Source organism: Mirounga leonina, unplaced genomic scaffold, assembly GCF_011800145.1.
Source record: "Mirounga leonina isolate KUSES-001 unplaced genomic scaffold, KU_Mleo_1.0 Mir_224, whole genome shotgun sequence".
Taxonomy (NCBI): Eukaryota; Metazoa; Chordata; class Mammalia; order Carnivora; family Phocidae; genus Mirounga; species Mirounga leonina.
In genome coordinates this window covers 7,512,208-7,538,668 of record NW_023270615.1, presented here as the reverse complement: position 1 = coordinate 7,538,668, position 26,461 = coordinate 7,512,208, and the positions used below count along the sequence as shown (strand labels likewise).

The 26,461-nt window shown below is 42.8% G+C and overlaps 1 protein-coding gene across 4 annotated transcripts in view; it reads right to left on the bottom strand.

Moving 5' to 3' along the window:
- Positions 1–13,097: 13,097 nt before the first annotated feature.
- CEMIP2 (cell migration inducing hyaluronidase 2) overlaps positions 13,098–26,461 on the bottom strand; it is an 81,723-nt gene continuing 68,359 nt past the window's right edge. For 2 of the 4 annotated variants that reach the window (XM_035029066.1, XM_035029064.1), the window contains exons 19-23: positions 25,556–25,775; positions 22,365–22,463; positions 17,950–18,104; positions 15,463–15,566; positions 13,098–15,122 (exon numbers count right to left, since the gene is read on the bottom strand). In XM_035029066.1, coding sequence (XP_034884957.1) covers positions 14,926–15,122; positions 15,463–15,566; positions 17,950–18,104; positions 22,365–22,463; positions 25,556–25,775 — 775 coding nt within the window. In that variant the 3' untranslated portion in view covers positions 13,098–14,925. The remainder of the gene's footprint in view (positions 15,123–15,462; positions 15,567–17,949; positions 18,105–22,364; positions 22,464–25,555; positions 25,776–26,461) is intronic. The other 2 variants (XM_035029063.1, XM_035029065.1) reach the window with 1 other exon arrangement.

Here is a 26,461-nt window from a genome sequence, read left to right as displayed (position 1 = left end):
ATGGAAAACTAGGTGTGGGGATATATGGGAACTCTATGTACCGTACAATCTTCACAATTTTTCTATCCATCTAAAACTATTCTAAAATTAAAAGTTTATTTAAAAAGATCTTTTTAAAAAGGAAAAAAATTGGATGAGTTTTTTTTTTTTTTTAAGATTTTATTTATTTATTTGAGAGAGAGAGCACATGAGAGGGGGGAGGGTCAGAGGGAGAAGCAGGCTCCCTGCTGAGCAGGGAGCCCGATGCGGGACTCGATGCAGGACTCGATCCCGGGACTCGATCCCAGGACTCCAGGATCATGACCTGAGCCGAAGGCAGTCGCTTAACCAACTGAGCCACCCAGGCGCCCCTGGATGAGATGAGTTTTAAGAGTTTTTAACCTCAACATTCTGATATCTAAATGTAAAATAATGAATCACTAAGGTTAGCAAGAGTAGAAGGAAATTGGATCATGCAGCTTCAACAATATGTTTGCAACCATAAATACCATGTCCCCAATACTTATATATTTGTTTGTACCTTCTCTATGTAAGGGCCAAGGGCAGGCCACCCCAAGATGGGCCACTTTGGCAGGAACGTTATTTTCAGTTAAAAGCAATCAAAACCCAGCAGATTCTGGAAAAGCTGTTTATCTCCAACCCCTCAACTGCCTGCTTACACCAGGAAGAAAGCTATTTAACAGAGATTCCTTTTTTTTTTTAAAGATTTTATTTATTTATTTTGACAGAGAGAGAGATAGCGAGAGAGGGAACACAAGCAGGGGGGAATGGAAGAGGGTGAAGCAGGCTTCCCGCCAAGCAGAGAGCCCGATGCAGGGCTCGATCCCAGGACCCTGGGATCATGACCTGAGCCGAAGGCAGACGCTTAACGACTGAGCCACCCAGGTGCCCCCAGAGATTCGTCTTTACCTACGAAACTTACCTACATAATAGGGAAACCTTTGCTCTCCAAACATCCCCTCTCACCTTCTTGTTAATGGTCTTTCTCCCCTTTGTATCCTCAGACCCCTACCCCTCTTCTTAGCTCACAGAAGCATCATGTTGCCTCATTGTCTTTGGCATTTCCATGTCTGTGTGGATTCCTTGTACATATGTGATTAAATTTGATTTTCTCCTGTTAATCTGTCTCATGTCAATTTGATTCTTAGTCCAGCTACAAGGACCTTGAAGAGAAGAGTACATTTTTCCTCTCCAACAACTGACAGAGTTGGTAGGATACTTTAAGTCACCGGACACCGCTTGCCCCGGACATGGCTGCAGCTGAGAGGTCCTTGGGAAATCTGACAAACAGCCAGCACACGTTAACATTTCTTGCCATGGAAGCCTCCTGACATCTCTCTATCTGTGGAGTCAGATGAAGGGAGAGTAGTGAGAGTCCTTTTTCTCTCCTTGTAAATTTAGATTAGCAGGAGAAAATACTCAAGGAACCAGTTCCTTGGGCCTAGTTTGGTAGAGTACTCTTTGGTTACCGATGCATTTCTTCCCAGAGGTGGTCTTTGTTTTCTTTTGTCCGTGTCATCTGATGTGCACATGAGGTAAAGGCTGTTGCTAAGGGACATCTTGGAAGCCAAAGCCACAAAACCGATGGGTGCAGATTGAGCACTTCAAAGCTATTAAGTGCTCACACCTCAAGAAGACGCACATGATGGGGTAAGTTGGTCACAGAATGGGTTACATTGACACTAGGTCACCTGCTAACCTCAAGAAAACTTCCGTGCAGTGAGGTACACCGTAAAACCACACACGGTCACCAACCCCGTGGCATATACCTCTTGGGTGTTAATATGACTCCAACAGACCCAAAGCTCAGCTAAAGCTGAGCTAAAGTACATATATTTTTCCTTTTATCTTGTTCTATGTCCTAAGAGCTTGGCTTTGTGACCAATGAGAATATTCTCTTTGGTCTCCACCATCCTGAGGGTGCACTTAACTGAGGTGAACTTTGGAGTCCAAACAGACTGGGGATCCAAGTGTCTCTCGCTCTCCCTTTCTCTCTTTCTCTGCGTCTGGCCATGCCAGCTCTCAGGGGTGTTTGTCGCGAGAGGTCCCAACCCACAGGAACCTTTGTCATGTCAACTTGTGTTGCTTGGTGGGGCGGAAAGTCCCATTCCAGTACTGCCATCCCAGTGTCGAAGATCAGCAGGTCTGTGGCTAGAGGCGGGAGGCTGGAGACACTGTTTCCATTCCACCATCCCTGCCATGTGCTACAAACATCTTTACTTTCTTAGGCTAATTTTGAGAGCAACTTTTGGATCAGGGGGCTGCATCATCTATACGCCCTCTTTGGACACCTCTTGCATTTTGGTTAAGCCATTAGGGCATACTGGTTTGAGTCGCTATTAATAGATCCTACTCATCAATGGCCAGATGATGGATCCTTTAAATTGCCTGTATTTAAAAGAAAACTATTCTTGGGGCGCCCGGGTGGCTCAGTCGTTAAGTGTCTGCCTTCAGCTCAGGTCATGATCCCAAGGTCCTGGGATCGAGCCCCGCATCAGGCTCCCTGCTCAGCGGGAAGCCTGCGTCTCCCTCTCCCACTACCCCCTGCTTGTATCCCCTCTCGCTGTCTCTCTCTGTCAAATAAATAAATAAAATCTTTAAAAAAATAAAAAGAAAAGAAAAATATTTTTCTGTCTTTGGAATTTCCATGCCCATGTGGATCTCCCATATATATGCTATTAAATTTGATTTTTCTCCTATTAATCTGTCTCATGTCAATTTGATTTTCAGTCCAGCTAGAAAGACTTTGAAAGAAAGAGGAAAGGGCACCTGGGTGGCTCAGTTGGTTAAGCAACTGCCTTCGGCTCAGGTCATGATCCTGGAGTCCCGGGATCGAGTCCCGCATCGGGCTCCCTGCTCGGCAGGGAGTCTGCTTCTCCCTCTGACCCTCCTCCCTCTCGTGCTCTCTGTCTCTCATTCTCTCTGTCTCAAATAAATAAATTTAAAAAATCTTTAAAAAAAAAAAAAAGAAAGAGGAAATTCTCCCTCCCCAACATCTACCAGTATTACCTTTTCTAGATGTATTTATATTGATACTTAAACATAATTCATTCATTTTAATTGGAATATACTAATCCAATCTATGAGTACACTATAATGTATTTATATGATCCCTCAATAACGAACATCCACGTTCTGCCCGATTTTTTACTCATATAAACCCAGCCATAAATATCCCCACATATTTCCTTGCACACATGAACAGGAAACTCATAAAATATATATAATTAGGGTAGCTTACATACAAAGCTAGATACTACTAATTTGATCTCCAAAGTGTTTGTACTCACTTTCCAGCCAACAGTGTCTCTAAAAGTTTCATTTCCTCTACATATTCATGAACCCTTTGAATGGTATCTCACTTTTTTAAAGATTTATTTATTTATTTTAGAGAGAACACACAGTGGGGAGGGGCAGAGTCTTAAGCAGACTCCTGGCAGGGCTCAATCTCCCAACCCTGAGATCAGGACCTGAGCTGAAACCAAGAGTTGGTCCCTTAACCGACTGTGCCACCCATGTGCCCCAATATCTCACTTTTTAATTGCATTATCCATAAACACTAATATAGTTAGACATCTTTTTCATATATGTATTTGCCTCTCAGGTTTCCTGTTCTGAGTTGGATTATGATCAACATTTGCCCTTTTTTCCCTTGGTTTGCTTTTATTTTTGTTAATGATTTAGAGAAGTTCTTTATATGTTTTTGCTACTAATTCTTTTTTTGGTTATACTCGTTACAAATACCTTATCCAAGTTTATGCTGTGTCCCTTGCTTTGCTTAAGATATCTTTTGTCATACAAAATGATTACATTGTAATCTAGTAAATTTTTTCCTTTTTTCTTACGTTTTGTTTTTTATGTATTTTTTTAAGATTGATTTATTTATTTGAAAGAGGGAGTGAGGCAGGAGGGCCAGAGAGATAAAGAAAAAGAAACTTTAGCAGACTCTGCACTCAGCACAGAGCCCCACATGGGGCTCAACCTCACGACCCTGAGATCATGACCTGAGCCAAAACCAAGAGTCGGATGCTTAACCAACTGCGCCACCCAGGTGCCCCTATGTTTTTTATGCATTTAACATCTATTTCTCTCTTCCGATGTCAAAATCATATTCTTCTGTATTTTCTCTAAAAGTTTTATAGTTCTACTTTTCACGCTTAAATGTTTAATTCATATAGAGTTTGTTTTTCTTCGTGGTGTTTGGTAGGAATCCAACTGCATCTTTCTCCCTGGAAAACCATTGATTCTCACGCTACTTATTGAATAGCTTATCCCTTACCCGGTGATCGTAATGCCATCTTTGTTACAAGTCTATTTCTGGATACTGTGATTCATTCCACGATTTAGGCTGCTTGTTTAAATGCACATTTGGGGACTTCAAGCATAGATTCTAACTCGATCCATCTAGAATGGAACCCATGAATCTGCAGTTTTAACAGTAAGCTCCATGGTTCTGATGGTTAACAGCCCATAAACCTCACTTTTAAAAAGAGGATTCTGGGCTTTGGAAAACAATCAGGAATGCAAAACCCAGAAGATAATATTCCGTAACAGTGATGTCTCGCCTTTGTAACTGTTCTTTTTCCACGTGGTACCTGAAACCTTAATACTCACCATTATAGCCCATTTCAAGGTAATCTCACAGAAGTCCAATCAGAGAGAAAGGCTAAACTGTTCTCTCTAAATTTACAAACTCATACCAATCAGACGGGTACATCTAAATAGCTAACTCCCCCCGACGTCATTAGCAGTAGATTTAACTTCACCCACAAAGCAAGGTTCTACTTACCACTGATGAAGATGCTCTCCTTGACCAAAATGAGTCGGGCTCCTCTCGGTTCTTCTTCTGACTAGGCCCCTGACCTTGGGTTCATGGGACCTTTTGGCCCGTTTAATCCAGTTTTAGCAGGAATCCTGCTGTGTCAGTTTAGGGAAAATCCCCCACCCTCGGCATCTTATCACACTGTCAAAAATCCTGTAAAGCCGGAATCCCCCTACTTGTGATGTTTCCTCTTAGTAATTTCCCATCACCCAATCCCCACCCTGCGCCTTGGCTACGAATGTCCATTTGTCACTGTTGTATTCCGAATGGAGCTCCCTCCACTCTCCTAGTACAAAACTCCATTATGATAACCCCCTGAATAAAGTCTACCTTAGCGTCTTTAACAAGAGTCCTGAGTATTTTTTTTCTTTAACACTATACACACCAGTAATATATTCTCTGTGTAGCCCTCACCAAGACAAAGTTCTTTAACAGGGTTGGAACAAAATTTCGTTTTTAAAATGTGAGTTTTTGAAATTTGGTGGATCTCATTCCAAATCCTCAATTATATAATTACCAAAAAAATCCACGTTTCAAAGAAACACACTTAATATAAAATTCATGTCACTTATCACAAAGTTAGACAGTCAAGTGCATTAAGGATAAACAAAACAGAAGCAGTATTTAAAAATTGAGATTACATGAAACATTGTGAAGAATCTGTTGTTAATAAACAACACAATGCATACTTTTTTACACACTAAAATGATACATCTGTGCATAATATGATAAAGGTCATAATGTTAAAGACTAAATTCAAGGTTGTCATGTTGAGGGCTTTTAATTAAATTCAAGTGAGATAGCATTGAAAACTGAATTCAGGGGCGCCTGGGTGGCTCAGTCGTTAAGCGTCTGCCTTCGGCTCAGGTCATGATCCCAGGGTCCTTGGATCGAGCCCCGCGTCCTGGGATCGAGCCCCGCGTCCTGGGATCGAGCCCCGCATCAGGCTCCCTGCTCGGCGGGAAGCCTGCTTCTCCCTCTCCCACTCCCCCTGCTTGTGTTCCCTCTCTCGCTGTGTCTCTCTCTGTCAATAAATAAATAAAAATCTTCTTTAAAATAAAAAAAGAAATAGTTAATGGAAAAAGTTAAAAACTCTCATTCTTTATTTCCAATTACTATTCTTTAAGTCTTTCATTGGTACTTTTATGCTTCATATTAATCACTTGTCTTTTGTAAACAGATAAAGAACCCAAATAAAATGAAAAGAACCTCTCCTGTTAATTCAAATATGTAGCAAGGATACGGGTATTAAGTTGATAATTTCAAAGTTGACTATCCAAAATATCCAATAATTATACTTGTCAATAGATTCTGAATCCAATTATTTTAGATAATATCACATTAAAAATTCACAACTGAATTTTTTCACAACTGAAATCAAAAAATTATCCCATTTCAAGGAATTGGAAACAAGAGCCAGAAAACATAGATCAGGGGCACCTGGGTGGCTCAGTCATTAAGCGTCTGCCTTCGGCTCAGGTCATGATCCCAGGGTCCTGGGATCGAGTCCCGCATCGGGCTCCCTGCTCTGTGGGAAGCCTGCTTCTCTCTCTCCCACTCCCCCTGCTTGTGTTCCCTCTCTCACTGTGTCTGTCAAATAAATAAATAAAATCTTTAAAAAAAAAAAAAGAAAACATAGATCATCAATATAATAAAATAACCCTGCCTTCACCCGCAACAATAATAATTTTGTATTTGTAATTGACCTTCTTCCTCTGGATAAAAGTGCACAGGAAACTCCTAATCCTTATGATCTCCAATCTTGTTTATATATATCATCTATCTACTTGGATCCTCATTTAACCTTGCGGGCATATGTTTTCAATATAAAGCTGTAACAAAGGAAAGCTATAATTACCCAATCTCTTCCTTTCAGCTATTGAAATAAGGCGATTTACAGAAATGCAAGACACTATCAACAAAGGGATTTTCCCGTGCTCACAGAGCACAGCTTCCAGGAAGATGCTGGGATAAACATGCTTTCTTGTGGCCAAGCCGCTGCGCCTGGAATCCAAATGGATTGTATGTTTTTCGGAGCCAGGTAGGGGTTACTCATCTAGCCTGTGTTCTGAGAACATGGCTTAAGGGGGAGGAAAATCATAGTATTATCCATAACCTTCTTGAAGATGATCAGAAGGGATTCCATTCAGATACAAATGCTGGTATATCGTCAATGATCTTGACCCCATTACCCAGTGACTGATTATCTGGTGTGTGGATTTTCCAGATTGGTAACTTCCCCTAGGCTTTGATAGCAACAGCTTCATTTGTAGGTGAAGTACGCAGGAGAGCAAAATTCCTTCAAATCAGGTACACAAAACTTCCAGCAACACATTACTTGTAGCATTATAAATACTGTGGACTGAGGGCGCCTGGGTGGCTCAGTCGTTAAGCGTCTGCCTTCGGCTCAGGTCATGATCCCAGGGTCCTGGGATCGAGCCCCGCATAAGGCTCCTTGCTCTGCAGGGAAGCCTGCTTCTCCCTCTCCCACTCCCCCTGCTTGTGTTCCTGCTCTCGCTATCTCTCTCTCTCTGTCAAATAAATAAATAAAATCTTTAAAAAAATAAAAATAAAAAAATTAAACACTGTGGACTGATATTAAAATGGCATCATTGCCTAAGAGGAAACTAGTTTTAGACAGGAGGACTAATCGGACTTCGAATTCATTTAGCAAAGGCTCAGGATCCTGAGGGCTGGACATGGAATATGTGAGCAGGGGTGTGAGAGGTACAAAGAGGTCTGGGAATGTGGTCTTGCCCAGTCTGACCAGACCGCCGCAGTGGACCCCGGGGCAGTCAGGAGGAGGTGTGACAAGGAAGAATCGGAGGTGCAGAGAGACACGGGAAAGGTGGCTGCCAGAGGCGCTCATCTTCCAAGCCCTCCGCTCAGCTTCAGCTTGTCATATCGACCTAAGCTTTGAACGATTTCACCGTATGTTCGCATTTTTCCTGCTTGATAAGAAGCCAAAGGGAAATGTGGGTGGAGGACGGAGCAGGAATTAGAAATGAGTTGTTTCTAGCCCATGTGAGTGTAGGGCAGGAGAGATTGGAAGAGACAAACTATCAGCTGAGCTGCAGTCTTCCCTCCCAGGACCAGGGAGCAGAAAGCCGCACGCCACAGCTCTGGAACAGGGTGCACACACATGGTCTCACTTCCTAGCTGCCTTTCCACATCTCGGAGCTGGCTTGCGGAGTTATAGGGCTAGCACAACCAAGGGCACAAATGCAGATTTCATGAGGACGGTCAAACTGAGTCACTGAACATGTACGTACGGCCTGGCCCAAAGTCCTGTCTTCTAGATACAAACAACTGAGTACAGAAAACGTGTTAGAACTAGACCACAGGCTTTCATAAGGACTTCTCAGGGGTTCCCAAATCTGGCATTATCTCCAAAGTCTGCTTTTTTTTTTTTTTAAAGATTTTATTTATTTATCTGCGAGAGAGAATGGGAAACAGAGAGCATGAGATGGGGAGGATCAGAGGGAGAAGCAGACTCCCCGCCGAGCAGGGAGCCTGATGCGGGACTCGATCCTAGGACTCTAGGATCATGATCTGAGCTGAAGGCAGTTGCTTAACCAACTGAGCCACCCAGGCGCCCCAAAGTCTGCTTTAAACAATACAGATTCCCTAATCCTTAGCCCTAAAACTACTAAATTAGAATTCACAGGTGTCTGGAAGTCTAAGTTTTTTGTTTTTTGTAAACAAACCACCCACGCATTGTTATTGTTGATGATGAACCATGTTTGAGAGCTGTTCTCATTTTTTTTTTTTTTAAAAAAGATTTTATTTATTTGACAGAGAGAGACACAGCGAGAGAGGGAACACAAGCAGGGGGAGCGGGAGAGGGAGAAGCAGGCTCCCCGCAGAGCAGGGAGCCCGATGCGGGACTCGATCCTGGGACTCCAGGATCATGACCCGAGCCAAAGGCAGTCGCTTAACCGACTGAGCCACCCAGGCGCCCGGGAGCTGTTCTCATTTAATCCCCTTTGTAATTTTACCCCAGTATCGGCAGTCCCATTTTACAGACGAGAGAGAGCTGAAGATCAGGACTAGGAATCCACTCGAAGTAACACACTGCTAGTGAAGACCCCTGATTGGCATCAAACCTAGCTTGGTCACCAGAACATCCACTGTATCTATAGCAATGAACTGTATTAGGCACTTCATTGTCTCGGATCCACTAACTACTCACGAAGAGTCAGTTTCCTTGGAAGACTGTGCACGTGCACATTTTGGGAGGCAACCAGTTTTGGATGGTTTTTCTCTCCCCGATCAGAACTCTCTTCTTCCCTGCCGCATTGGGAGCTAACGATGCTCCTTGCCCCCTGAGATCTGCAAGATCCTACATTCTCCCACATGGGAAACCTATCTGATCTAAGCCTTCCACTCTCAGGAACTGGGTGTTTAAGACCAACAGGGGCTGGTGGGAGGAGGTGTAGTCTCCCACGGAGTGTCCCACCCTCTCTCAGCAAAGACCAATTTCATTATCCCCCAAGCCCTTCCAACCGCCTCCCACCCCCTCCATAAAGTTCATGTGTTAAAAGGCTTTCACTTACAAATCTAACTGCTTGTATGAAGTCATTCATTCTATCTTTAAAAAAAAAAAATCTGTAATTGACAATCAGCGCTTCCAGGAATGTGAAATAACCAGGGTGGATACAGTTCCATCCCAAAGCAAAGAAACTATGCTTTTGTTAATCTGTGCAGCTTGATTGTAGCTGAATATACATTCTCCTTTAAACTCCTAAAACTAACAAGAACTTACAGAAAACAAAGGATGGCTGGCACTCCATCGTGGGAATAACTAAGCCAAACGAATAATTCTAACAATGAGAATTTCAGATGATGGAGAGAGGCTTTTATCACGGGCTCCAAACCCCTGCCCCAGGAACAGTTACAGAATGTGCTGTTCGCATCAGATCTGCCTTGCATCTGTCACACGAGGTTCTGGGGAAGACCACGGAGACCAGGGTTAAAAACACAATATTCAGACTTGTTCAGATGTGTTCTCTGCGGAAGGAAAGGAAGAAGTAACAGGAGCTCACTACACATTATGGGGTTCTCGAAAAAGTTCTCAGACTTTTCTTTAGAAGAAATACCTGGGGAGCTTGCTACAAAATTACATTCCCAGCTCCAACTCCCAGAGATGCCAATTCTCCAGTCTGAGTTGGGGCTGGAGATCCTCCACGTTCATCAAGCACCTCAGGTGATTCTTTTTTTTTCTTTTTTAAGATTTTATTTATTTATTTGAGAGAGAGAGAATGAGAGGGGGGAGGTCGGAGGGAGAAGCAGACTCCCTGCCGAGCAGGGAGCCCGATGCGGGACTCGATCCCGGGACTCCAGGATCATGACCTGAGCCGAAGGCAGTCGCTTAACCGACTGAGCCACCCAGGCGCCCTAAAGATTTTATTTATTTATTTGAGAGAATGAGAGAGAGAGAGAGCTTGAGAGGGGGGAGGGTCAGAGGGAGAAGCAGACTCCCTGCCGAGCAGGGAGCCCGATGCGGGACTCGATCCCAGGACTCCAGGATCATGACCTGAGCCGAAGGCAGTCGCTTAACCAACTGAGCTACCCAGGCGCCCCTCAGGTGATTCTGATGCTGGTTTTTTCCTTAACTTTCTAGTTAAAAAATTCTCAAACCTTATGAAAGTCCCAAGAAGAGAACAGTGAACACCAGCAGACCCTTCACCAAGAGCAAGGGTCAGCAAACTCCCTCAGTAAAGGAACAGAGTAAACATTTTCAGCTTTGAAGCTGTGTAGACTCTGCACCCAGCTAGCTACTCAGGTCTGCATTGGGACATCTAGTCCACACAGAAGCAAATGGGTGTGGCTGTCTTCCAGTGAGACTTCACTTATGAACACTGAACTTTAGTTTTCACATCACAAAATTACACTCTTCTTTTGACTTTCCAATGTGTTACCTTTAAAGGTGTAAACGCCATTCTTCGCTCAGAATTGGTACAAAACCAGTCAGGGGGCAAATCCGGCCTCCGTGTCACTTTGCCAACCCCTGAGGAATCCAGGTGTGATCGTACAGCCTAAGCTCTTCAGAGGATGAACTTGAAATTGATGACTTTTCTTTCCCTTTTTTTCTAAGATTTTATTTATTTATTGACACAGAGAGAGCACAGAGGGAGCGGGAAAAGCAGGCTCCCTGTTGAGCAGAGAGCCCAATGTGGGGCTTGATCCCAGGACCCTAGGATCACAACCCGAGCTGAAGGCAGACGCTCAACCGACTGAGCCACCCAGGTGCCCAAAATTGATGACTTTTCATATCCAGACTAATCACACTGCCCATCTTAGGAAAATTGAAAAACTGAATCTATGAGGTTGTTTTCTGACTGACTCTGATGTATTTTCAGATAGAACATTTCACAGCTTCCTATGGCTGATATTTTTGGATGCGCTGTGGGGCGCAGTTCCTCATTTAGAAATCTTCATAGTTCAGTCATTCTCTAATTTTATCACATAAAATAAAGTGTGTGTATGCCCTTCTCCACAACACCAGGGCCTGATTAGCATTTTTTCAGCTTCTTTTTTTTAAATTTTATTTATTTATGAGAGAGAGAGAGCGTACGAGCCGAGGCAGAGGGAGAAGCAGACTCCCCGCTGAGCAAGGAGCCCGACCCGGGGATCGATCTCAGGACCCTGGGATCATGACGTGAGGCCAAGGCAGCCACTTAACCAACTGAGCCACCCAGGTGTCCCCAGCTTCTCTCTTATTTTGAGGACAAATGGGTAAAAAACAGAACAAAACCCTCTGCCTTCCAAATGACTCCAGAAGTCCAGCAAGATGTGAATGGCATTTTGTTATTTGTGAACAAGGGACTGGGGATGCCTTTCTTTGATTTTTTTTTTCCTCCCTGATCTTTGGTTGAAAATCAGCTCCCGCCCAGAGTGTCTGCTTGCATTTCTAGTGCACTGGGTTATTACCAAGTTAAGACAACAGTAATGATACAAATCTGTTACCCGATTACTCCCATTCACAGTCTTCACCTTTAGGGGAATTTCTCCAGTTATGAAACATCGTTTCCTAAGTATGTGAAAGCCAAACAAAAATTCTGGAGGGTAAGGTCCAACTTTGCATCACAGAATCAACAAACACAGTCACGATGAGCTCTGTGTACTTACCTATGAGCACCAAATGCGGTGGGGGGAACCCCACTTGAATTCACTAAGTGCATTCCTGTTTATTAGAATGCCTTCCACTGGACTTATCCAAACATGACCTCACCTCTTAGGGAAAGACCTAGTTATCTGAAGCCTTCAAGCATCTATCACCTCATGACCCACCCCTCCTCCCAACAAAGTTACCCACTTAATGGCAAGAGGATGTGTTCTCTTCTGATGAAGCTGCAGAACACAGAAGTCACAATCCACCACCCCCCCCCCCCAACCATCGCCATCCCCGCATCTGAATGTCAGCTTTGGAGTCACATCCTGAGACCTGGCGCCTGCCTTTCATCTTCCTGCAAGCTCTCCTCCAGCTTCTGAAGAGACCACGTGGCATACCGACTCAGGTGCAGAGGCAGGAAGCTCACAGCGAAGACTTAAAACCCTCCTGTCTGTTGACATATGAGAAGGCCCTGTGTTTCTCATCAGCTGGCTGATTTGTGGACGGCCACATTTCTGGAGGTCCGCCAACTGCCTCACCTGATGGAAAATGCTTATGAACTTATAAATCACCTTTGAATCTACTTTCCCCATAGAAATAAAACAGATTGCTGGCTCCCCCATTGCCGGAAATGTATTTTTAAAAGCTTAGCTGACTGACTTAACAATGTGAGGAGATTACGGACTAAAAATCGTACTTAAAATTCTATTGAAAGAAGACTAGTGAAGTGCTGTTTAGGGCTGGGGGTTCTGGAACATAGGAACAGCAGGTAAAAATAATAGATACCTGTGATTTTGTTTGAGTCACAAAAAATTACAGACTCGAGTTAAACAGTGGACCTATTACATTAGTGCAGTGGTTTTTAAACCTGCCTACAAGCTGGAATCACCCAGGGAGCTTTAAAAAAATCCAATATCCAGGCTGCATCCCACCCCAATTAAATCTGAGTGTCGGGGGGGCGGGGGCAGGTCTTTATATTTTTTAAAGATCCCAGGCAATTCCATTGCGCAGGCTCGGTGGAGAAGCTCTGCACTGCAGAATGGGTTCATCTACTTGGCAGACAGTTTCCCTTCGTCCTCTCTGCCAAAGAGCTTCTTCAGGGCTGGATGCTGGAATAAAAAATAGCTGATCGATTGACTGAGTCACACGCATATATAAAAATACATGCACACATATTTTTATTTATTTAACTTAGGCCCTGGACATACAAAGCATACAAATCAGAAAAACTGAGTGCCTCAGAACTTACATCACCTCTCCAAATCTTTAAAGAACCAAACTCTAAAAAACACACATCAAAGATATTTAAGTCATAAAAAACACACACGCACACACAAACTTTAATCACCTTCAGGAACCATGATCCAATAATATATTTAATAGGTAAGATCTCGTTCATCAATATACAAAAGAAAAAAACAAAAACAACAACCCTCAACTTTAAGACACATGCCCTTAGCAAGAGCACTTAGAGTTAGAATGGTTTATCGGTAGCAGTTTGAGGTAGCATATTTTGTAAAGGAACAGAAGTCTCAGACCTGCTCTGCAGTTTCTCCTGGATGCCAAGGGACAGGCCCTCAGCCTTTGCTCTTGGGAGAGGAGGGTGAATTTGTCCGTATTCACTGCCAAGTCAGCCTGAACTCACTTCCTACCCTCTCGCCATGGCCATGTCTTCAAACACTCCATGTATTGCAGGTTTGGGAAAGGGCGAAAGCATCCCCTTGGTGTGGCGTCATCCCTGGCTGAGGAGCTAATCTTTCTGCTACATGCAATTCTCACTGGCAGGACACACACATACCCAGTGGGAAGGGAAATCTCGCATCGTGGCACTTTGTTTTTAATTGGCTCTAACAATGTAATTAATTAAGAGTGACCAACCCCTCTAAGGCTCTACAGAGTACTATTTCTGAATATCCCCCCCTCCATGATTCTGGCCCTTCAAACGCTCTCCCTTTTTTCTCCCCCTGAGTACAATATTTTGGGGTTATCATTAAGCTTTCTGTAATTTTCCTGGCAGGATGGTGAGCAGGAAAGCTTTAAAAAAAAAAAAAAAATCACATGAAAACAACAACGAAATCCAGGTATAGGAGCCACCCCAAGAACAGACTTCCTTTGTGCCACTGGAAACGACCCACGTGGACAGTTCAGGAACACGGCCTTCTTCTTTTTAAAAAAATGTAAATATTCAGCTCAGCTCTGCATTTTAAACACAAATGTACAGTCGAAACAGGCTAAGGATTAAAGCTGCAAATACGGTCCCAACAACTTCAAACCTTGGTGCAGATCAAATTTTTTGCCCCGGGGGCGCAAGTTTAAAGGGATGTCAAATCCCTAAAGCCCTTTCATCCCAGTATGCTTTCCGTGTGAAACTTCGACACTTGGAAGGAATCAATGTAGAAATGAATAAAAATAGCACATGCCCCAGGCAAAAAAAAGGGCATGAGCTGGGCCTGAGTTGCCAGTTAAGACTCTGTCATTGAGCATCCTATACAATCTGCAAAGGCTGCCGGCCCCGATCCAGGGCCCAGGGCATCACTGAACACACCAGCCACCTGTCAACAGCTGACCCAAAGCCAATGACACAACCGGGCATCAGACTTCAAGTATCCAACGTACTACAAGAGCTGGTCCGCTCAAGGACTCGGGCTGACCCTCAGAGGCCCCCACCACACCCCCACGGCATCCTGTCCTACAAAAGGTGAAGCTGCTTACAGTCACTAAGAGACACACGGAGTGGCAGGTGAGGGGCAAGAGAAATGCTCTCCGAATATACCAGTCTAACAAACACAAATAAATTCTTCAACACTTTGTACAACTAGAAGGTGCGCGAGCTGGTATTCAAGCCATCCCTTTAAATTCTTTCGTCCCCTCTCTGTTATCAAACAGGAAAATGGTTCCATTGGGTTAACAGTGTCACTTTAAAATGCCATAAATTAAATAAGTTAGTTCACATTTTTTCTTCCCCCAGCACTTAAGTTACAGTGAGTCCCTAATGTGCTTTTGCAGTCTGCATTAACAGCTCCAGATCTCTCCGGCGGACAACGCTGGCTCGGGGACAACCGTATTCATCCAGCTGCAAAGGTAGGAATTGTTCGAGCAGCCCAAGGCCCTGGCCAGCAGGACTGGTAAACAGCTTAGCCCATGATGGTTTAAACTTTCCGCTGAATCCCAAAAATATTGTACTCCCTTAAAAAAAAAAAAAAAAAAAAAAAGTGCAATTTGTCCATCTACTCATTCCAGGCAAGACAATGCAGGAGGTGAGTCGGAGGTGAGCAAAACAAAGATAGCTATGAAACAGAAAAGCTACACTTCCTTACGTCAATGAACTCTGACCACCCACCTCTTGCCCCAAATAACAAACCACATCCCCAAACGCTTCCTAATGTCTCCTTATTTAAAAATTATCTTAATGATACCCACTCCAGCAAAATAAGCTCACGAAGACAGGCCAGAGGCTATAGTCCACCCTAAAAATGCGTCTGTGGCTGGACTCATAAGAACTTCAAGGAATAATACAAATACAAACCTTTGTTATAAAGATGAGCTGGTTTGGCTAATCCCAGAGGTACTAATGAATCGGAAATATTTAAATGCTTTATTTCTCCTCTTGTGCTCAACAGAACAATTGACCTGTATGTAAAAGTGAGAAAATTGGAGGGAATTTCAATAAATCAGCATGTATTGAGTACCTTTCTGAACTTAATATAGCATAGAAATACTAGATAAAAGCAGAACTAAAAACAAACGGGGGGTGGGGGGAGCTCAGATGCTTTTCACTTCCCTGCTGTTACAAGTTCAGGCTCCCCAGCCCCACCCAGGATAGATGTTCTACCTATTCATGTCCTATTATCTACTTACAAAATAAATGAATAAACACCAATTTTAAAAAGAAATACAATCTGCGCCCCATGGTTTGGTTTAAATGCCATGTTTATTATGCAGCATATCAACACATATACTTAAATCTGTTTGTGGATTTTCTCTTCTCCTGATCTCTCTCTCTCTCTCCTCTTCCAATGCTATGCTGGCTTAATTACTATGGCCTTGTGATTTATTTTAGTATATTATAAAACAAGCCCCTTGTATTATTTTAAGTTGTTTACAAAGATTTTATTACTCTCCCACATTTATTCTTCTACTATCCTTTTCTTCAACTTTTATATAACCATTAGTATTCATTTTCTTAATGTGGGTCTTGACATGTTGATGTCATTCTAAAGCAGGGGTGATCATTCAGAGTCAGAACAGAGGTCCGACCACAGCAACCTTACAGGCCTGACCCTCTTCAGGCTCGTCCCATGAGATCACTTACAGGTCCCCAGGGACCTGCACACCCCAACAATCCTAGTTCTCTAGAAGACATTGGTAGTTGCTCCATAACCTCTTAACACTTAGTTAAGATACAACATACAGGGGCGCCTGGGTGGCTCAGTCAGTTAAGCCTTCGACTCAGGTTATGATCCCAGGGTCCTGGGACTGAGTCCCATGTTGGGCTCCCTGCTCAGTGAAGAGTCTGCTTCTCCCTCTCCCTCTATAGCTCCCCCTGCTTATGCTCTCTCTCTCTCAAATAAATAAATAAAATCTTAAGAAAAAAAAAAGATACAACATACATACAGAAAAATATCACTAAGTGTATAGCATATTGAATTTCTGCACACTAAACGTACTCATGTAACCAGCCCAGATGAAGAAACAGAACACTACCCATATCTTAAAAGCCTTCCTTCAGTCCCCTTTCCAGAAACAACCTAGTGACTTTTTAATGAGTTGGTTTTAACTCTTAAATCTATAGGGTATCTTACAGGACTGCCGTGTTATCCTAAAAATTTATGGTGAGCTGTATGCCCAGGATTGGTTTCAGTGAACTGAGTACATGTTTTCACCATTAGGAAAAATCTTTAAATCCTTAAAGAAAATTGAGGCCTTGGAAAGGAATTCCCTAGAAGCATCTCAAAGCAGAAGACAGAGCTTTACCTGCACACTGAATATTACGCTCAAATAATTCAATGACTTTACGGGACTCACTGAAATCTGGTTCTGTCATATGTAAAGAGCGTCAAAAGTCATCAGATGACTGAAGATGCATTCAAAAACTAGACAGGACCTCACTCCCCAGGAAGCTTATGCCCTTCCCTTAGTTGCTTCATTAAATATCTGCTTGTGAGTCAGCATCTGCAGCACATCCAAGGGAGGCAGGGAGGAGCCTGAATTCATCTCCTTGCCTCTAGGAGGCGGGGTCTAACCAATCTCCAAAAAGAAAGGCTTTGCTTATGTGCATGCTTCTTCAGAGACCAACAAAACAAACTGCATCAGGCCAGGGCTCTTAAAAGAGAGACCAGATACCTGTCCACTTAAAACTCAGTGGACGGGGGCGCCCGGGTGGCTCAGTCGTTAAACATCTGCCTTCGGCCCAGGCCATGATCCCAGGGTCCTGGGATTGAGTCCCACAGCGGGTTCCCTGCTCAGCAGGGAGCCTGCCGCTCCCCCCTGCTTGCACTCTATCTCTCTGTCAAATAAATAAATAAAATCTTTAAAAATAATAATAATAATAAAAATAAAATAAAACTCAGTGGACTTTCCAGTCACTTCCATGTGAGCTAGGTGGTGAATTCACAGCACAATGCTGTCTTATCAGTAGAAGAGATGGCCACAAAGGTCAAATTGTGTATAAAATTGCTTTAAACTGGAAATGAACCTTCTGAGTGAGTTAGGTGCAATGTAATCGAACAACTACTAAAAAGTGGGCAGAAAGGTTCCAAAATACCGAGCAACTCCCCTTATAAGAGGTTTCACACCATTTGCAAACTCTGCTCACATCCAGGCTCTCACTGAGCAATACTATGCATTTTGGACCACATGGGCGTCAATCTGAGACAGGAAAGGAATGACCACCTTTCAACAGCCCTAAATGCCCACACTGTAAAAGGGTGGAAAGACAAACCAAAGCTCGGAGTTAACCAGGTGTCACCTGTTCAGATGGCCTGTCCCCTCTTGCAGAGCAAGCGTCACCTACCTTGGAGGGATGCCTGTTCTCAAATACTCTTCCATGCGACTGATATCGGCAGGAGAGAAAATCTTTTTTTCCGTTAACCGGAAGGGAACGCTGCAGGCATCCACAATAAGGAGGAGGATGCCCGCATCTTGGATGGTAAAGTCGGTGCCATTGACCTGAGAACAGAGAAACACGTCTTCTGCTGTCATCACCCCATTCATATCTCCAAGATGCCTCATCTTTGATGAGTCCAAGCCCTTCCCTCGGTCTTCTAAACCCATGAATCAAATTCTATTTCCAGGATTCAAACTGCATCATCCAGTGACTCTTTCTCCGCCAACACCTGAAACCCTGCCAGTGTTCTAGATTGTGCCTTTGATTGGTCTTTACTGGTTGGATTGGATGCTCTGAGCAAGGTACGGCAGCTCACACTCAGATGAGCAGCGTGACTCTTGCTGCCGGCGGAAGAACTTCATGCCTACCCCCACTCTCTCACTGGGGTCAAAGCTTCTAAACTCAGTGATCAGGCACCAGGCTCTGTACCACAGTTCCCATAGCTCACTTACGGTCACACTGGTTCAGAGAAAAATATCATGCCTTCCCCGACACAGAAACCCCCCAGCAGAGTTTAGGTTTGCAACACCAGAAGAGCTAGACGGCCTCATCTCCTTTGTCCCACCCATAGCTCTCCTTTAAAATCAAAATGGAGGGGCGCCTGAGTGGCTCAGTCGTTAAGTGTCTGCCTTCGGCTCAGGTCATGATCCCAGGGTCCTGGGATCGAGCCCCGCATCGGGCTCCCTGCTCGGCGGGAGGCCTGCTTCTCCCTCTCCTACTCCCCCTGCTTGTGTTCCCTCTCTCACTGTGTCTCTATCAGTCAAATACATAAATAAAATCTTTTTAAAAATCAAATAAATAAATAAATAAATAAATAAAATCAAAATGGAAAAGTGGTCATTTCATCAGGATATAAGCCACAAGGTATTAATAGATTTTGTTCACAATTATTGTGAGCTGAAATTTCCAGTAGTCCTCTTTAAATTACATTAGTGGTTTGAGACCTCTTCAAGAAAAAGGAACTCTAGACACATCCAAATATCATTAATTTGTCAGCCAAAATAGAAGGAAAAAAGACTTGCTGGATTAAAAAATAATTGAACACCAATTTAAGCCATAGGCAATGTTCCTATTTTTAAATGTGTAAAATTGGGGCACCTGGTGGGCTCAGAGGAGCGTGCAGCTCTTGATCTCGGGGTCCTGAGTTTAAGCCCTGCACTGAACATAGAGGTTACTTAAATAAATAAATAAAAACTAAAAAAAAAAAAAAAAAAAAAAGGTTTATCTTGAAAAAAAATAAAATGTGTAAAATTATAAACTATGCTAAAGCTAACAAAGGAGAAATGCCATCACCACTACATTTGTCCATGTTTGGGGAAATTTTATTTAAATTTTATTTCTTTTTTTTTAAGATTTTATTTATTTATTTGAGAGAAAGAGAGAACAAGCGCTAAGGGCAGAAGGACAAGCAGATTCCACACTGAGCACAGAGCCCAACACAGGACTCAATCCCAGGACCCCAAGATCATGACCCAAGCCGAAGTCAAACACCCAATCGACTGAGCCACCCAGGTGCCCCTAAATTTTATTTCTAATCGCTACTGGTCTCACAGGAATCGAATGATTTTTTTTGGCTATGTTTATATTGCTCTAATCCAGAGAACAATTCTGGAAATCCTTGAGGTAAAGTACCACTTTATATTTGGGAAGACTAGAAGTGATTCTCTTATTTTAAAAAATCTGAATGCTTAAAATTGAGATACATTTGAGAAAAAATATATAATGATCCTCAACACACTTAAACTGTCCTCTTGAAAAGAACCCCTTAAAACCTGTTACTTAAAGACAACACAAAAGTGTCCATAAAGACTTAAGAAACACCATGTCCTAGCAAAGATTCTTCAGGCAATGCTTGGGTAAAGTATCAGAGGTAAATATGACAAAACACAATACTGTAATTTTTCTGGGGTCCTGAGCAACCCCGTGTGTAGCAATGGAATTAAAAAAACTGTCTTCAGGGCACCTGGGTGGCTCAGTCGTTAAGCGGCTGCCTTCGGCTCAGGTCATGATCCCAGGGTCCTGGGATCGAGCCCCACATCGGGCTCCCTGCTCAGCGGGAAGCCTGCTTCTCCCTCTCCCGCTCCCCCTGTGAGAGGAGGTGTTCCTCTCTCGCTGTGTCTTTCTCTGTCAAATAAATAAATAAATAAAATCTTTTAAAAAATATATATATATATAAAAACTGTCTTCAGACCCTGGAGCAGAGCCCGCCTGAGATTTTTTGGGCAAAACAGTATCTTCTTGAATTGTTTAGTGGACTTAGTGGAGCAGAGCTACTCAGCACCCACTTGCTTCCCTTCTGCAACTAACTCTCACCAGATACCATGACAACAAGGCTGGGATCAGGTTCTCCACGCAGCTGACTGCACTGAGATGCTGAGCTAACAAATTTTACGCCAAAAAAAATTACATCATGAACATGCTACAAAATGAACAGTTGCTAACAGAGGGCAATAGGCGTACATATATAGTTGGGAATCTTTGAGCTACATTTAAAAAGAGATAGTCTGTCTTTCTTTTTAATTTTTTTGTGTGAGGTCACAATATCCATCTGCTTAACAAATTTTAAGGGTACAATACATAATTACTGACTACAGGGACTATGTCATACAGCAGATCTGGAGAGCTTATTTATCTCACCTGAAACTACATGTCTGTTGATCAATAACATCCCATTTCACCCTCCCCTCCCCAAGTAGGGATATTCTTAATTCAGAGTTCAATCCTGGAGATGGACGGTGGTGATGCTTGCATACCATATGAATGTACTTCACACCACTGAACTATACACTTAAAAATGGTTAAGACAGGGCGCCTGGGTGGCTCAGTTGGTTAAGCGACTGCCTTCGGCTCAGGTCATGATCCTGGAGTCCCGGGATCGAGTCCCGCATCGGGCTCCCTGCTCGGCGGGGAGTCTGCTTCTCCCTCTGACCCTCCTCCCTCTCATGCTCTCTGTCTCTCATTCTCTCTCTCTCAAATAAATAAATGAAATCTTAAAAAAAAAAAAAAATGGTTAAGACAATGAATTTTATGTGATGTATATTTTAACACAATAAAAGAAATTGGGAAAGAGAAAAAAAGAGTAAGATATAATTTTGTCCACATACATGTGGATTTGTGATTGTGTTGCTCACTACTTTAAAAAACTGAGCTCCTATGGTTGGAGGATGCATCAAACAGGTGTAGGGGATTAAGAGATACAGATTTTTCCAGTATATATATGTATAAATACATAAGTAAAAAAAAAAAAAAAAAAAAGTAAGTCACAGGGAGGAAAAGTACGGCATAGGGAATAGAGTCAGTAATATTGTAATAACTTTGTATGGTGACAGATGGTGATTACACTTACCACGGTGAACATTTCATAATGTACATAGATGTCAAATCACTATGTGGTACTCCTGAAGCTAATACAATATTGTATGTCAGCTATACTTCAGTTACAAAAAAATGAGCTCCTTAAAGAGACCACGTGAGGGGCGCCTGGGTGGCTCAGTGGGTTAAGTGTTGGGGTCCTGGGATCGAGCCCCGCATCGGGCTCCCTGCTCAGCGGGGAGCCTGCTTCTCCCTCTCCCACTCCCTCTGCTTGCGCTCTCTCCCTCTCTCTCAAATAAATAAATAAAACCTATAAAAAATAAAAATAAAGAAACCACATGAGGCTAGGACCAGGCCCTGGCTAGATATTAGTTAGATGTCTAGATACCTGCCACCCCGAGAGCTCATTATACAGTGGCACTCTGGTTAACCTGATTTTGGACAGACCTCAAGCCAAGAGCTGGTTACCACTGGCTAGCTTGGCTCTTCACCCAAATTCTATGTGTTGACAATGAGGCTCAGGCCTATACTTCCAGAAACCCGCTTAGAACAGAGGACTAATACTTGGTGAACCAATTTTTAACATTCACCTCAAAGTCATCAATAAACACAATCCAGTGAGAAAAAAGACTTAATACATTTAACGTACTTAAAAACGCAAATGTTGGGCACCTGGGTGGCTCAGTCGGTTAAGCGAGACTGCCTTCAGCTCAGGTCATGATCCCACGGTCCTGGGATCGAGCCCCACATCAGGCTCCTTGCTCCGCGGGGAGCCTGCTTCTCCCTCTCCCACTCCCCCTTGCTTGTGTTCCCTCTCTCGCTATGTCTCTCTCTGTCAAATAAATAAACAAAATCTTTAAAAAAAAAAAAAACGCAAATGTTTAGGAGGTAGTTATACCTCTATTATATTGCTTGCCACCAAGTGGCTGTTGCCAGAGATAATTCATGTCACCGGGGTAAAACATAAAAAGTGAGAAGCTGAGGCAGGGTACGCGCCGGATGATACTTACAGAGATAATAGACAGGTCTCCACGCTGAGTCTCTGCTTTACTGGGTGACTGGAATTGCACAGGGAGGTAGCTTTTATGAGGATCACTAGTAAACACCACCTAAACAGGGAAGAAGTTCCATTTATCTGTCAACCACCTCTTCCTTCAAAAGGGCCTCAAAATCAACTCAATTATATCAAACCCAATGATGTTTTTTCTCCCCTGTGAACTTTTTGTACAGATTGAATGGCCTGGATTTCCATCTTTTGATCCGGATTTAATATAAGAAATGTATGTTCCTCATTTTCTGGAATAATCCCAGTCTCAAATAATTGTAATCTTGTTCAGAAAATCAGTTCTGCAAATGACTAAGTAAATGTGCTTTACACTTAGACGTTTGTCCTTTTCAGACCAGCTATCTTAAATTGGGACTCAGTCACTCCAGAACTGAGAGAAGTAAAGGTGACAGGCATTACACTGTTCAAAAGTGCATCACCAGGCTAATCTTCTACCTGACTTGCAACGTGTCCCATAAGTGAAGCCACACCTTATATCCAGGCCCCTAACCTCCCTGTTCTATTGCCTTCTGCAGCTATCGCTTTCCCACAAGTGCTTCATCTCCTTTCCCGCCACTGTGCCTTTGCAGATGCTGTTCCCTCCCCCAGAATGCCCTTCCTTGTTTCCTTCCACTCCTTGAAATCACTCCCAGCCTCCAGATCCCACCTTGCACCTCCTCCCTAAAGGCTTTCTTCTCATTCAAAAGCAGGCCGAACTCTCTCACAATTCAGCACTTAAAGTATATATTCCTGATGAATGCATGTCAACAACTTCATTCCAAGGGCAAACAATCATCATGATACTCAACATTCAGAAGCTCAGGTTTGGAGGCAAAAACCTGTGTGAATTTTCCTACTTACTCCTCATGTACGTGTGTTTCTTTCTGATATTCAAAACAAACTCATTCTCCAAATTTCCAAGTAAAAGTGAGGTTCCCAAATGCTTCAAGTACTTTGCAACAGTACCAAGTCAGTAATCGATACATTTTTTAAAAAATAAATTCTAATCGGGCGCCTGGGTGGCTCAGACGGTTGAGCGTCTGCCTTCGGCTCAGGTCATGATCCCAGCGTCCTGGGATCGAGTCCCACATTGGGCTCCCTGCTCCTTGGGAGCCTGCTTCTCCCTCTGCCTCTCTCTCTCTCTCTGTCTCTCATGAATAAATAAATAAAATCTTTAAAAAATAAATAAATAAATAAAATAAAATAAAAATAAATTCTAATCAATGTTTCAAGCACAGACAAAAAAACAAGGAATGCTAAACATTAATGTATGGAACCATTTAGAAGGATAGGCTTAGGGTATTTCCAATGATGATTATTTTTATAAATTATTATGTTGCGATTGTTATAATAAATTATATAATATTTTCTGTAACGAAGGACGTTAACAAATTCAGCTTGAGATTTAGGCTGGAGAACTTACTTCCCCACAAAGATTATCTAAAAATATCACTTTAGGGACGCCTGGGTGGCCAAGTCAGTTAAGCATCTGACTCTTGATTTCAGCTCAGGTCATGATCTCAAGGGTTGTGTCATCGAGCCCGGCATAACGGGGCTCTGCGCTGGGCATGGAGCCTGCTTAAGATTTTCTCTCTCCCTCTCCCTCTGTCCCTGCCCCCCAGAAAATAAAAATTAAAATAAAATAAAAAATAAATAAAATGTCACTTTAATAGTTAAGATATTACATGGTACAGGCAAGGATCTATATAAACTTCTTCATGTACATGGTTGGCTTGGTTGATGGGTTGGTTGGTGAGTTGGGTGGCTGGCTGGTAGGTTGGTAGGTGGGTTGGTGGGCTGGTTTTAGCTGAGGTGGAGAATAGAAGTGGTACAGGGATATGAAAGATTCAAACTGTGGATAGTGAATTGCCTTTGAAAAAATACTCCTATATGATAACAGGAAGAATAAATCCATGTTCCTCTCTCAGACCTTACTGCTACCAATAGGCAAAAACAAATGAGAAACATTTTTGATTCAGCAGAACTAGGGTGGGACCAAGAATTCTAATATTTTACAAGTTCCCAAGTGATGCTGATACTTTAAGAACCATTTCCCTTGGGTGCCTGGGTGGCTCAGACGGTTAAGCGTCTGCCTTCGGCTCGGGTCATGATCCCGGGGTCCTGGGATTGAGTCCCACATCGGGCTCCCTGCTGAGCTGGGAGCCTGCTTCTCCCTCTGTCTCTGCCCCTCCCCTGCTTGTACACTCTCTCTGTCAAAAATAAATAAAATCTTTAAAAAAAAAGAACCATTTCCCTTAACCTATATTTATCTGTGTAAAGGTTAAGTATTAATTAGAGCAATATTAACTCTATACTTCTTTTTCACTTGGAGCTGGTCTGACTTCCTTTGAAAACCCCATGCACAACTTGAGCTCATATTTTGGATTTACTTTCATTGCCATGTTTTCTCAAGATCCAGAGGGAGACCTCGTAATTAAGAAGGAGAAGAATTTTACTTCTAGCCAAAGTTAGTTTGTACTTTTAATTACAGGTAAATGTAATAGCACATGCTTCAAAATTAACAGTAGCTTTCCACCTTAAAAAAAGGGGGGGGGGGACAATTTTCATATGAGTTGCATTTTTTTTTAAGATTTATTTATTTATTTTAGTGGAGGAGGGGCAGAGGCAGAGGGAGAGAGAATCTCAAGCAGACTCCATGCTTAGCACAAAGCTCAATGTGGGGCTGGATCCCACAACCCTGAGATCGTGACCTGAGCCAAAATTAAAAGTCAGACACTTAACTGACTGAGCCACCCAGGTGCCCCATATATGAGTTGCATTTTTGGAAGAGAAATTTTATAGTCCTCAATAAAAGTATTTTTCTACATGACTGACATGTAAATCCAATAGCAATATTGTAACAGAATCACATCTGAGGGGGGTAGGGGGAAGATGAGGACCAAAAAGTCTACAGTCATCCAGGGTAAACGGATGTATCACAGGGTAAAATATTTCTATTATGAATTTGGACTAGTTTGCTTCTTAGGATTATCACATTCTAGAATGGGCCAAAATTCAGGAGAAATCATGCAGTATTTATAACTTGGCAAGACCGATGTTTCAAAGAAAAATGTGCCTATTGCCAAAATAAAGAAACAAACAAAAACTGCTTTTTGATTCTTTTCCACCCACAGCCTACTCTTCCTCCTTGTTTACCTGGCGGGTCCCGCAGCCTTGACAGAGCCTGGTGAGCATGGAGGGCATGCGCTTGAGTGCTGATGGCTTCCTGTAATACTGGGGATATGCTTTGGCCATGCAGTTACTGATATCTTTTGAGTCTGTTGCTGCCTGGATCTTGACTCTTTCACATCCCTGAGATGAACAGTAACTGTGGCCATCCCTGTAGCTTTTGGCTTTGAGATACAAAAACAGCAACCTGAGCGGAACACAAACCAATCCATGGGATGTTAGACAGACTCTCACAAACTCACAAAAATTCCTCACATTGGCTCACGGCCCCCAAAGGGCTATTCCTCTAATAAAGTAACTTTTCCTTAAAAGAAAATAAATTACAAAACTAATGAAGTCGTTTCTCCTTCCTTTCTATCCTCCTAGGGCCCTAAGTCAAATGCAACACTAGTTTCAGAAAATATTTTGATGACTCGATTCAGTTATTCTGGAACATATCAAAGTTAATTTCTGGAGTGAAATAGTTCAATAGGTAATTTGGGAGGACGGACTTTGGTTTGGTTCAAAACTTCCTTGGAAAATTTTAGACTTGTGTTGCGTTTAGGATTTCATAACTTAGTGTGGTGGTTTTTTGTTTTTTTCTTCTTTTGGTTTATAAATCATTTTGGTTTAAGGCATAAATTTGAAATAAATAAAAATAGCAACTGTGACTTGCTTGGCTAAGGCCAAGATATGGTCTCCCATCAATTCCTGTGATGATTACTAAGAGCAGATGGGCCTGAGGTCCTTCTGTCTGTACTTCGGCCAAAATCAAGGGAAAGGAATAGACCCGCCCACTCAGAATTATCCTCCTGCTGCCAAGATGAATGGAAAAGTAACTTCCAGGCAACAGTCCAACGTCTGTCAGCAAACCTAGTCTTTCTGAACCAAAGG